The sequence below is a fragment of the Chaetura pelagica genome, unplaced genomic scaffold (genome assembly GCF_000747805.2).
Source record: "Chaetura pelagica isolate M959 unplaced genomic scaffold, ChaPel_1.0 scaffold39, whole genome shotgun sequence".
Taxonomy (NCBI): domain Eukaryota; kingdom Metazoa; phylum Chordata; class Aves; order Apodiformes; family Apodidae; genus Chaetura; species Chaetura pelagica.
Window position 1 is genome coordinate 600,455 of NW_009954614.1, and position 13,590 is coordinate 614,044.

At 35.5% G+C, this 13,590-nt stretch overlaps 1 protein-coding gene across 1 annotated transcript in view; it reads right to left on the reverse strand.

Moving 5' to 3' along the window:
- The window catches only part of DCAF6 (DDB1 and CUL4 associated factor 6), an 89,677-nt gene that overhangs the window by 17,702 nt on the left and 58,385 nt on the right, over positions 1 to 13,590 (reverse strand). Inside the window, exons 14-18 of the mRNA XM_010005501.1 lie at positions 11,378 to 11,483; positions 7,717 to 7,832; positions 6,853 to 6,936; positions 6,356 to 6,674; positions 635 to 676 (exon numbers count right to left, since the gene is read on the reverse strand). Of these exons, the coding sequence (XP_010003803.1) occupies positions 635 to 676; positions 6,356 to 6,674; positions 6,853 to 6,936; positions 7,717 to 7,832; positions 11,378 to 11,483 (667 nt within the window). The remainder of the gene's footprint in view (positions 1 to 634; positions 677 to 6,355; positions 6,675 to 6,852; positions 6,937 to 7,716; positions 7,833 to 11,377; positions 11,484 to 13,590) is intronic.

Consider the following 13,590-nt stretch of genomic DNA (forward strand, 5'->3'; position numbering starts at 1 on the left):
GCTGCTCCTTCTTTATGGCATGTCACCAAGGACAATTGCTCAAATTGCCTCAAATTCTTGCTATTAATTCACTCAAATATTTCAATGAGGAAGATAAGTGACTTTTAAATTTAATTTTATTAAAAGAAATACTGTACAAGATTTAGCATGTATGTTGCTAAATATGTATTATCAAATATAGCTTTAATAGTTATGCTCAGTTCTGTAACTTTGCTCAGGCAAAAAATATAAGCAGTCTTTGGTACATGTATTCTTATATTTTTGTCCAGAACTGGGTGTTCTTCACTACCAGACAAAGCAAGTCAGCAGTGGCACATGCAAATATAACAAGTTCCTCAAAAGCTGAATAAAACAGGGTATTTGCTTTTCATAAAATGCAGGCTTTTCAAATTCTATTAATTTCTACTGCACACAGCAAAAAGTTTAATAGGTTGTTAAATGTATATACACTGCCATTTCTTTTCAATTTCCATGCAACACATGCAGCTAAATATAACTCAAGCAATATGCTCTGTAATTCATAGCATTTAAAATACAGCAACTCTTAAAATATCAGTTAGATATGAAAAACAAGAACCTGGTAAATCCATTATACGGCAATAAAAAGGAGGAGAGGAAGAAAATAATTAATTACCTCATTATTCTATCACCTATCGCTGTTCCTCTGATATTATATCTAGTAAAGGGAACAACAACTGAAGTCATTCAAAAATGCTGAGTATCATGTTTTTAAAAGGTTAGCATCTATTACAAAATGTGCTCTACATATTTCCAACTGAGAAGACTCCTCCTTCTCAAGGTGTTAGTATATGAGACTACTTTGATTTTAGCAAGAATAGTACTTAGATTACAAAATAGTACACAATGTTGATCTTCTAATAAAATGTAGTAATTCTTCTTCAACCATAGGAGAAGTGGAAGGAGCTGCAGAATCATTTCCATTTTATATTCACATTTGTTTGAAATTTTAACCTACTCGTTTAACATTTTTCAGGCTTAGCCTCTACACATAGATCAGCTTCTGTCAAAGTTGAAACAAAATTAGCTCAATCATTTAAGTATGAAAGAGGCCCTGAGAGAGTTGTTTTGATTAATTTGTGAAAATTAAGATTGTTAAAAACGTGCTCTCTCTGTGCATGAAGAACATATATTTTGCATAGATTATTTTTTCCTCACAGATTACAAAGCATGGTGCTAAGGCAAGCCATATTATCTATCTATTATCTCTCTTCCAACTAAATTTGCTGGATATAGTAAGATATTAATAAACGCTATATGCATACTTTGAGGCTTAAAGACCTGCATATTTTCTCATATATATATATATAAGAAGGGATCTTTTCCTGTGGATTCCCTAAAATATCCAGAAGGTAATTTTCTGTGTTGAGTATCTAGCTAAAGTGCTCTGCTGTACAAAACACGTTTCATTTTTTACAGTTAGAAATATTCTGTGACATTCCTTACATGTTTTGTTAAGAGCATGTATTGACTAGCCCCAGCACAATATATAAACCAACTATCTAGCTTCTTTTAGTCACCGATTTCCACAATTCCTCTATGATGCACAGTGGCTACAGAAATGCGAGAGAAAACAGCTGTCACATTCTCAAAGGATCGTGTTACTTCTACACGTTTTGCTGCTATTATTCTAAGTCCTGTTCAAAATATTAAAGTGGGTGCAAACTATGTTTCTGTATCTGTTGCCCCGTCTTTCCTGACAGTTCAATTTCAGGTTAGTTGGTGAGAAATTATCCTCATTGACTTTTGAGATTTACAAGTATCCACAAAGAGATTACGTCCCTTGCATCTATCCTCAGATTAAGTAAGAGAGAGAAAAAGACCCAGTCCTTGGCTCAAAAACATTAAAGCTGTATTTGTACCCAAAAAATTTCAAATAATGAAAGCTCTGAAAACACTAGATGTGCAAAATGGACAACATTCGATTCACGAATCTGAAATCTATATCCATCTTTCTGAAACTAAAGTGAGACCAAAGGAATTGATGCAGCAGGAAGTTCTCTGTTTATCTAACTGCAGTTAGATAAGAGCTATCAAAAGGGCATTTCTGCCACTTCTTTTCCTGAAGGAGAAGCTTAAGAGAATGATTTCAGAGTACAGAATCAGAAGTTTACCCTTCTTTTCTCTGTGGAGAAAGATGTACTTTAGAGTGGGAAAATTACTCTGAGGCAGTTTCCTTTACCTTCATTCCTCAACTGCAGAGTTTTTCCTCTATAAAAACAACAGCTAGCTATTAGGTATACAAATAAAACACATTAAAGAATCCTAAAATTTGCTGTAAATAAAACCAGTAATGCTATACACTAGAAAAGGATTATTATTCAAACAGCTTTTAGCACTCTGTTTCAGAAGGCTACAGTCTTTTTTTTATTTTATTCCCAGAGAAAAATGAGAATTAAAACTTTTTCTTTTGCCACTGCATAAAATAGGTCCACAAAAGGTAGATCAGTGCAGGTTAGCCTTATAACCTTCTCCTGAAAGGAAAAAACAACAAACCAAAACAACAACCAACCAAACAAAAAAGGTCCAAAGCGACATCCCCCCTATATAGTCTATAGAGAGATAAATCTAGTTTATTACTTCTGTATTACCTCCATTAATTATCTTATAGGATGACACATTGTAAACTAAATTACTAGATAAACTTGAAAAAAATGAGACTTAGTAAAAGAATTGTTGGATAAAGCGATTTACTAGTGAGAAAAGAAAAAACCTAAACCTACAGGAAGCATACCAGTGGAGTTAAGCACCAGTGTCACAGGCAGTTTTACTTCATATATTGCTAATGGAGATGTAAGAATGTAGGCATGCAGCGCACTGAGTTGAGTAACTTTATGAATATAGAGGGGATTTTAGGATCTTGAGAAAAGGAGGTGGGTAGAAATTCAGAGTATAAAACTGACACACTCTTCTGAGATTCCTTCTGGTGAAAGATGAGAACAGATTAAAAGATTTCGGTATACTAACTGATCCTGTGTCTGACCACAAATGACCACTATGAGACAGCCATAAGTAACAGAGGAGAAGGATATAACTACAGGTCAGTTATGTCTCAGAGAATCTTCTCTAGACCAAAAGTAATACTCATACCACTAATCATAGCAAAATGCAAACAAGTGCAGTGTGCATGACTCTGGTCTACCATACTCAGGAAAGAAGTGGGACATGGAGAAGCACAGATAGTAACCAGCACGATGCAAGGAAAACCAGAAATTCTTACTGCTAAGAGTGAGAAACACTTGGCCCTATGAGTCTAGTGAGACAAAAGCTGAAAATGGACATGATGAACACCATTCAAGTGAAAAGCACTTGGCATGAAAAAATTATTTCAGTAAACACAGTACGTTAGCATAAAAGAAAATGACTAATTGTAGTCGATTTATACCCTTTATAGCAGCAATGTTTTGAGGTAGCTTCCCACTAGTTAAGGGGCCAGGGGGAGTTTATTTAAATTTGATCAGTTTATGAAAGGGATTATATGCTATAACAACTGTCACAGTAGTACTAGAGGACTTCTAATTCCTTTCACTCAATTTCACATGTGATAGAAATACTAAGAGGGCTTACAGCTAGACAGTAAGAACACCAGTGCCTGCTTTCCCCCTGGAAATCCAAATTCCTTTGAGCTCATATAGGATGTCTTACTTTTCTTCAGTATCTCAGAGGACATTTAGACAACTACTGAAACTAGAAGAATATGCAGTAGTAGTCTTCTCTGAATTACCCCACAACATGACAGTGCTTTAAATGAGGACAAAATGGCAGTTACACACCAGGCTGAAGCTCTTCCCAGCCTGTATTTTGATATCTCCACAATGAAAGGCAGTGATGGACATAACTGCTGCTGGGACTGGTTTTGCTCTGGCTTTGCTGATCAAAGTCAGCTGCTCTGATTAAAAACAACAACAACCCAAAACAAACTGAGCCAGCAGTGTGCCCAGGTGGCTAAGAGAGTCAATGGCATCCTGGCCTGTATTAGAAATAGCGTGACCAGCAGCAGCAGAGAGGTGATTGTGCCCCTGTGCTCAGCAGTGGTGAGGCCACACCTGGAGTGTTGTGTCCAGGTTTGGGCGCCTCAATTCAAGAGAGATCTCGAGGTGCTGGAGCAAGTACAAAGGAGGGCAACGAAGCTGGTGAAGGGCCTAGAGAATAAATCTTATGAAGAACACTTGAAGGAGCTGGGAATGTTTAGTCTGAGGAAGAGGAGGCTGAGGGGAGACCTCATCAGTCTCTACAACTACCTGAAATTTCATTGTAGAGAGGCTGGTGCTGGTCTCATTTCACACTTAGAGACAGAACAAGAGGGAATGGCTTCAAGCTGCAACAGGGTAGGTTTAGACTGGACATTAGGAAAAAAATGTTTCACAGAAAGAGTGGTTGGACACTGGAATAGGCTGCCCAGGGAGGTGGTGGAGTCACCATCCCTGGATGTGTTTAAGGGTTGTTTGGATGTGGTGTTGGTGGATCTGGTTAAGGGGAGAACTTTGTAGAGTAGGGATGATGGTTGGACTTGGTGATCCCAAGGGTCTTTTCCAGCCTGAATAGTTCTATGCTTCTAATAGGAAGGACCATAACGTAAATGTGTATCTGACTGCTCAGAAGTTAAAGTAGAAAATGTCACTTCTTGCACATACACAAAAGCAGAACAAAATTAATTGGTTAGGCATTAAATCTGAGTAAAGAAAGCCTGGAGGCAATCCTAAACCAGTACTGGCTACACAGGAATTTTTGTCAGATTTTTATTTGGAAGAAGAATAAGGAAGCATAGGGCTGCATAAAGAGTTTTAATTATATCATTAATTTAGTTGAATGATCTTTCCTAAATGATAAATTTTAAATGCTACAGGAAGAAGTCTTGCTGCACAAAAATAAGAAAAAAGAAGCATGTCAGATGAACTGTAACTAAATTTAAGATGTCCCCACTAGTGGGAAATTGTAACAGTACATGATACCTGGAAGTGTCTTTCACATTACTATGAAAACTATTACAGTGTAGAAACAACATAAGTTGCATGAAGAGAAATCAAGAATCCTGCTCGAAAACAGAAATGGGATTAAAATCGAAGGGCTTTTCACTGCTTGCTCTTCAGTGACATGATTGTAATGAACATTGGCTTTGCAGTGGAAACTATTTCTGCCATTAGTATTTACCGACAATGACTTAGTAGTACATGGAAATGTACTTATGGAACTTTATATAAGATTTATCTAAGATATAAAATGGAATCTTTTATATTGTTTTTTTCATAAAGAAATTCATTTAGTGAGCAGAATCACTCATGCTATGTAATACGGAACCACTAACAGTTCTTTGTGTCATTACTGGTAATGTGGTGGTTCATTTTTTTTAAACTGCAAATTATTCAAAACCTTTCTATACACAACTAGTAAATTATTTCTTCTTCCCTAACGAATACACATAGTATTGCTTCTTGTGAAGGATCTCCATTGCTAGTGTAAGAAATTAATATTAAGATGATGCTGCCTTTGCACAGGATATGAGTAAAGCTAAGGCACCTGTCACTAGGTTGCATAACATGTAAAACAAGTAAAAAAGTTATTTTCTTAAGTACAACAATAGAGATGTTGTTTAATTATCACAGCTTTTAAAAAGCCCAAGAATTGAAATCAGTGAACAAAGGTATTAAACCAACAATACCAGATTGAGGCCTAAGTTAGCTGAACAATGAGCAAGTATGTACAGCTATTTATATTTTACAAGAAAAAATACACGAAGCTTACTAAATTTGTCTTTTATTCGTGACAATAACTAGAAAGCTTCTTTTTTTTTTTTACTGTCTTTCATACTGATTGATACTCAATAACCAACAAAAGGAAAAAGATTAGAAGAGTTTCTCTTCCAGAGAAAGAGTGAAAAACTGAACACATCAGTCCTAAGGTACACACAACAGACAAACACAGCACTGCTGAACAACAGTTAAAAGCTCTTGCATTGCCAAAGTTACGACACCTGAAGTACAGTTGAAAGAAAATGTAGATCCCTGTACACAAATGTATGAATTTTGTGTATTTATGACTACAAGGAGAATAATAAAAAACGAATTGCAAATACGTAGCACTGGGGTATTCAGCAGACAAGAAGTAAGCACGAGCAGATACTAGATCTGTAGGAGCTTGCCTGGCTAGGAGGAAAAATAGCTATACATATCTTGCACATAGGCAAATTAAACTCAAGCCTTCAAGCTTCTGGCTAGCTGTCAAAGAACAACTTATTTTAGTGAAGGATATGAGGCATGAGTTTCTATATCTTCCATTTAAAAAAAAAACACAACCCTGCATTTTGCCAAGCAATAGCAGAGATCAGCATTCATCTAACCTGTGTCCTGGTCCTCCTCGATACCTTGCCCCTGGAATCAGAACAGGATCATCATCACTATCATCAGTTTCTTGCAGAGCTGAGGTCCTGGTAGACGACTCATCTGGAGTTGCAAGCCCTGAGGATTCTGGGTGTGGCTGAGGTTCATCGTTTGCAGCAAGTGAGTTGGCAGTGGATTCAGTACTTTGACTTGAAATTTCTTGATTTGCACTCTTATCACAGGAGGTTTCTTCCTCTGCATTTCCAGAGACAGCATCAACACTGGGGCCTTCTTCTGGTTGGATTTCAGAATGCTCAGGAGCAGGTTTATTTGATACGGCTAACAGAAAATATTGGGGAAAATAAGTCACAACATTAACAATTATAGCATATTTTAGAAGACATTACAAGTGGTCACAGAAGTTAAATCATGTATGCTGAGTTTATATTGGAAATGTAGTTTTTCGTTCTCTACTTCTCCAGACAACTACACATTTTGAAAGAGCACAGACACATACTTGCTTCTGTTGTCTCTACAGTTTCATCCGTAGTTTTCAGTTCTTCAGCACTTGCATATTCTTTGTCAGATTCATCAGGAACTCCTGAATTAAACAACTTAATATTAAATCACATTATTTCATTTAGATGCACATCTATAATGTAAACAAATCTAAAGAAACCAGTAACATTCCTAGATCAAACCAATCAAAGCAATCCCCTCAACAAGTCCACAAGTCTTTTTCCTGAAATCTCATACACTAATCACATAAAAGTCAGTGTATATACAACCTATCTAGTTGCCCAGGTCAATACACTAACAAGGAAAAAAGTAATTCTTCTTTGTTCCTTAATATACTTAATATCCTACACTATGAGAACTCTTGCTGAAAAGTAGCAATAATACTCTTGAAACAGATAGTGACTGAAAGCTGTTACTTCCAAAACCAGAAATTCAGTTATCTCTCTGTCAAAAGGAACCAATCATAATGACTCAACTGCCTTTGCGGCAATGAATCAATCACATGTAACTAAACACAGTGAAAGACTTGTTACATTGAAAGAAATGTTACAAATGCACTCATTTATGACTGCAAAACGCAGTTCTGTTTTTTTATACAAACTGGGGGAGAGTATGTCCTTAGGGAAACAGAATGAGGGTTTTAGAACTAAAGACAGAATAAGTTAATTTTGTTTATATTTATTTGCAACTATCTCAGCTTGGTTTCTTTTTCTTTCCTAAAAAAAACAAATCATGTTCTATTATGGCTGTTTTCTGACTTCATATGCACATGTAGGAGACTTCCATTGAGTTCAACAGCACTCATGAACATATGAGAGCAGAATTTTTACCTTAACATTACCAAAATAATATTGTATCTTACTTGTTTCTTCATCTTCAGGCCCCAACACTTCTGAAGCCTTTGTTTTTAGAGAGTCTTCTTGGCCTTCAGTTTTGCAGTGACTTCCACTCCCTCTAGAGCTTGAATTTGTGCTGCTCCTGGCAACATAAACACATAAGGAAAAAAAAAAACTAGAAATAATGCAATTAGATAAGATCAGTGCAATAGCACAGACTGACCATCATCACCTTTCTCACTATAATTTCACCATTCAATAGCTCCTGTCAGTGGCTACAACTAACAACTTTCACAATTTCAAAATTCTTTTATGTCCATTACTACCCAAACTGCACTATTTTGCTGCATCACTTAAACCTGTTCTCTCCATATAATTTTTTTAACCTTAGAATGATTACTTCATTGCTTTTCAAAAATGTGCAAACTCAAAAGGATTTGTTCTCTTTAACTATTTACACATTTTAAACACATAAATGATCAGAAGTCTTACTAACAGTATTACACACTGTCAGCTGAGTAGCAATATTAATCTTTTGCCATCCAATTAAAAAACTGATTCTAATAACATTCTCCAGCTTCTTCACCATTCCTGTACCTCTTGAGGCACGGACATCCCATGTTGGCTTCCAGATCACAGTGTTTTGTTTTGTTATTTCTCAAGATTCATTATGAGCTTGTATTTGAGATTTACTCCCCATTTATATTTAGATAATTATTGTGGAACTCCAATTTCTGTTTACTATAAGGAAAATTATTCCTCAGGAAATACATAACTTTACTGTTCTGAATGCCATCAGAACGAATGTTTTTAGACTCTATAGAATAAAGATCTTATTTTTAGGAAATGCAAAGCCTTGTTCTTGAGCTCTCCCATTCTCTCCTGTGTTGTGGCCTCAAACTTAGGCAGATCACTGGACAAAAGTGGAAACAGAGATGAGTTATGAGAATTATAAGCACAATTCTCAAGAATTTAGACTTCACTGTTACAAGTATTTTCTTACTCGTGTATGTTATTATTAAATATTTTATATGCTACATTGCTAGAAGCAATTCAAGCTTCATCTAGATGCTTGCAAATTTAGGTTGGATTTCAGTGCTTTTATTTTTTACGTTAAATATGAGAGACTTTGCTCTCTTGAAAAGCAATGATCTGTTTCATTGCTGTACTGGATTTGGAGTGTGTAGGAATTTTTTTTAGCTCTCACAGTATTTCTTGTGAATCAGGAATTTTCAGCCTTGATCCTGAATGGACAAACAAGGAAGGTATTGCAAGACACCAAGTTGAGGATTTTTGCTATTTCGTGCCTCATATGGTATAATCCATTTAATGAACTTAATCACAGTCTAAGCACTGAGATTTTTTTCTGACACTTAGGAACCTATTTCTAGCTCAACACTAAATGCTAATTTATATTCATGTATTACTCTGCCTTAATTTTTCCTTTAGTGTTATTTTTCACACCAGCAATTACACAAAGAGGATGCTTGTGAGAGAGCAAAGTAACACCCTGTGCCTTCAATATGTTAAGCCTTACTATCTACTTCCATAGCAGGTTTTCTCTTTCCCCAGTTCTCTGCATAACCCTTTTCTGAACCTCTGTCAATTTGAATCAGTTTCCTTGAAAGCATGACAAAGACTGCACGCAGCATGTGAAATCCCAAAGCATCTGGCCCCAGCTGGTGACATCTAGGATCACACTTCCCTTTCTATTAGTTGCATTAGTTGAGAATGAAGGAACTGGTAGGTCCGTGTCTTCTTTCATTTTGTTTTCACAACACTCCCAACTTTCAGATTACATTTTTCTTATTTGTCTTCAACTGCAGCATTTTGTTATATGGAATCGCATCCTACTTCTGCTATTCCATTCTTCAGCACATCACTTTTAGTTAGCCTCTGACCTGACAGTGCCTTGCAACATTGCTGCACTAGGAAATCCTTCTACCTCTCACTACCCACGCCAGGCTACCAACCACAAAAGCTCCATTAAGTTAGCTCACCACCACATGAAGTTTCTTTATTGATTTATCTGTCTTTGAAAAGAAGTTCAACATGTGGCAAAGTATCAAATACTTCTATTAAATGCAGGCAGTTTCTCTCTGTTATAGCATGTATGTTTCTAGAACTCATTATTCTCTCAAGGAAAAAGTACTGAATCATGCACATTCTAGTTCCTGTAATTTTGGCTTATTTCTCATGTACTGATTGTTTTAATGTGCTTTTCTATCAGAACTGTCCTAAACCCTTGAATATTGCTACCATTAGTCTTGAAAGATCCTAATGTTTAGTCCTCTATTCTCCTTACACTTTATATTTGATGTTTGTTATCCACATGGTGCTAACCTTCGGCCTGAAAGATTTGTTAAAATACTTGCTGTTAGGGAGAATACACACATGAAGATCAGTTCTAGTAGCTTTCACTTAGTCTTTACTTCACTGATTACAGATTTTTGTATGAGTAATTTTCTTGTCCCTTATCTCTATTCCCTGTACATTCTATTTTTTCTTAATATTGTTTCTGGGGTAGTTGTCAATTCAAATTTACCATCTTCAGAATCACCTATATAATTAACTGAAGTGTAAAATGCATTTTTCTAATCTTGTTTTAAAATAAACACAGAAACAAAGTGTTAATGTTGTTTAATAAAATTTGTTTCTGTGATACAGTGGTAGGAATACTATTACATTAAAAAGACACTACAATAAACGGACAAAACATTTGCTAATGCTTGCAAAATTTGCCTATCCTAAAACACTAAACAAAGATGACTAAAAAACTAAATGCAGAAATAATTAAAGCCATTACAGCAAAACTAATTCTTTCAAAGCTTGCTGGATTTGGACTCTAAATAGAAACAGTCTGATCACATGGGCAAAGCCTTCATACTTGTGAAAACACACAGATCATTGTTTAAAGCCTCCAAACTGCTATGGGCAAGGCATATGCTTTATGTTGAAAGCCACAGCACTAAAGAGTAGCTAAAAGCAGTGGGGTTAGCAAGTATTTATTCTGTCTTCTACAATAATTTTGAAAACGTAAGCAAAAGAACAGAAGTAAGAGGAGATACAATAAGGATTGTGGTTGCTTCAGGAGATCCCAAGATGCTCTAGTGATAGACTTTGATACAAAACCAAGTAAGTCAGGGCAGTTAGACAGTATGTGTTTATTATTTGAAAAGAATGTCATCACTGTAGTATCTAAGCAGGCCACAAAGTTGATATCTTAACCATATGGATTCAGCAACACTCCTCAGACACAGAAATACTAACTTCACTGTTTTACAACTAAGGAACTGTGCCACAGAAAGCCTAAGTTACCATATGAAAAGTCTGTAAGAGCACAATTAAAATTTATGTGCTAGCCCTCAACTATCTCTTCAACACTGTACAACCCTGCTTTAGTAAGATATTATGCTAGGGTTTGACAAAGATATCATGTTTCAAAATACGTCAGCATTAAGGATCCACAATAAGTATAACAAAAAACCCTCTTGCATAAATTGCATATTAAACTGTGACTGTCTTTAATGTTATGAATGCATTAAGAACTAAAGCCATTTTGGATTGTCTATACACACCTAAATATATACACTTACCATATGTAAAAGCAGTTTATCTGTATCTATGCTGAGTGTTAGTGATACGTGCTGATCCAATAACCCATCAAAATCAAAATTAACTTCTTACCATTCATCAGTGAAGTCCAATTTTATTGTGCTTGTAGTCGTTCCTTCTGTACTGTAGTGCAAACTTAAAACTGGTTCACCTGTTCCTGTTCGTGGCTTATCAGTGTCTGTAAATATGGGGTTGATAAAGTTTGGATGAGCATCAGCAGTATACACATAGCTCTTAAAATTCTGAAGCTTCATTTAATTATCCCAAAAAAGACCAAATGTGGTAGCAACATGTACAGTGTCTATTTAAGATCTCTTAAAGCCCAAGCAAAAAGTTAAAGTTTCAGACTAAACACACCAAACTTGCAATGCTTTAAAAATGGCCTAAAATTATTTATATTTATGAAAGCAAACAAAGATGCTGTCCTACAATATGCAGATAAATAAAAATGTAGATAGGTATGTGTACACACAATATTATCCTTTTAAGCAGATAATTATTCCATCAAATATATTAATAGTAAGAATATAAAATGTTTTTGGAAGTGATATTCAGTCTTTTTTGAACCCATCCAACTACCAGTATCTTTAAACCTGCTGCAAACTGTCAGCTAGAGTTTTGGGTTTAAAAAAACCCTTTATGTTATAACTGTAAGCAGATAGGGAGCACCTGCAGGACAAACTATTCATGATGTCCAAAAGTAACACAAGTGAATGAAACTGAACACCATTGAAAATCTGCCAAGCATCTGCTGCATATATAGTTTTAAGGATGTTCTGTGAACTCACTCAAAACAGGACTGCTCAATGACATCCACCACACTTGAGTAAAACTAATGATCACAATCTACCTACGTGCATGGCATAATTGCCATTAATACTGAAGTTGGCCTTGATTGCATCTAAAAAGTTAATGGACAGTACCATCAGATTAAGCCTCACTGCAGAGCTGCCATTTGTTCAGAACCCAGATGGGAGAATTTACTTAGTATTAGGCACCATTCAAATGACCACTAAGGAGCCTAAGTGGTCTTGCTGTTCATGAATGCTGAGCTTTTTACCTCAGGACTGTTTGGGCAAAACCATGCTATATTTCTGTGGTTTATAGAGTACAAAAAATTGACTCTAAGTATACTTGCAGTATTGACAGCAGACTGATTTTACAATAAAAGCTTCAGGTCATCTTTGGGTAAGCATCAATTAAAATCTAACATTCAAGTCAAGCACTTACTTCTGAAAAAAGTAATGGCTACAGTATTGACACAGGATTTTTATTTCTTATAAATACAATTAGGTTATAGGAACTATGAAGTAGCACATAAGAATTCAATAATTATTAAAGCGCATACTTCTAAAATGCTGACAGGCAGAAGCCCACTCACAGAATCAGAGCAGTGAACAGCTGCTCCAAGTAACTTTTAGTATGTCTTTCTACATATTCTGAAGTGAATTAAAATCAAAACACTCAAAATAAGCAAATTAAATATTTTATGTATTTTATGTTAAAGAAAATTAACCAATTACAAGCATGATTCTAATCCTACATAAGGCATGGGCCTCATCCTAGGCAAATATAAGCTCACAGACACTCTAAAATGAATAAAGGTTCCTGTTACACTCTTGTTAGAGTGGAGCAAAGACAAGACTGATCAAAAGCAAGATTTCCAGTTCCTAAAGTGAACTAAGAAAAAAAATGTAAGAAAGTATTTTATAGTGGTATATGTAGATATTTCCAACAAAATAACTAAACGTGCTTTCTCTATTTTTGGCAACCTATCAGCAAATATCTTGTAGTTTAGTCTGCTCAAGCTTTGATCATACCTTCCTAATCAAGTACAAATACCAATCGTTACAACATGCAGCACAAGTAATCAGGAGTTTTGGACTCCAAAAGCATTAAAAAAAAAAAAAATCACAGTTGGAGAATTATTTACCTTCCTTATAATAAGTATAGACAAGTCATATTCTTGAATTTGGAACCCAGATACATAAAGAAAGACAAGTTGCTGCCTTCAATAGCTTGAGACAGCCACCAAATTATTACTATACTGTAACTTGATACTGCTATACAACGCTTGCTTCAGCACAAAACTAATTAATGACTGAAGCAAGCAAATATTGCCATTGTCTGATAAACCTAATTGATTTTTAGGTTTGTTTTATAAAGCTCAGATCATATGATAACAACAGTGCTTTCCTGTATTAAAATCTGAACATTAAAAAATGTAACCAAGACTGTTCTTTGACTATGCGTACTGTGGAAAAAATGCTCATATTTATTCACAC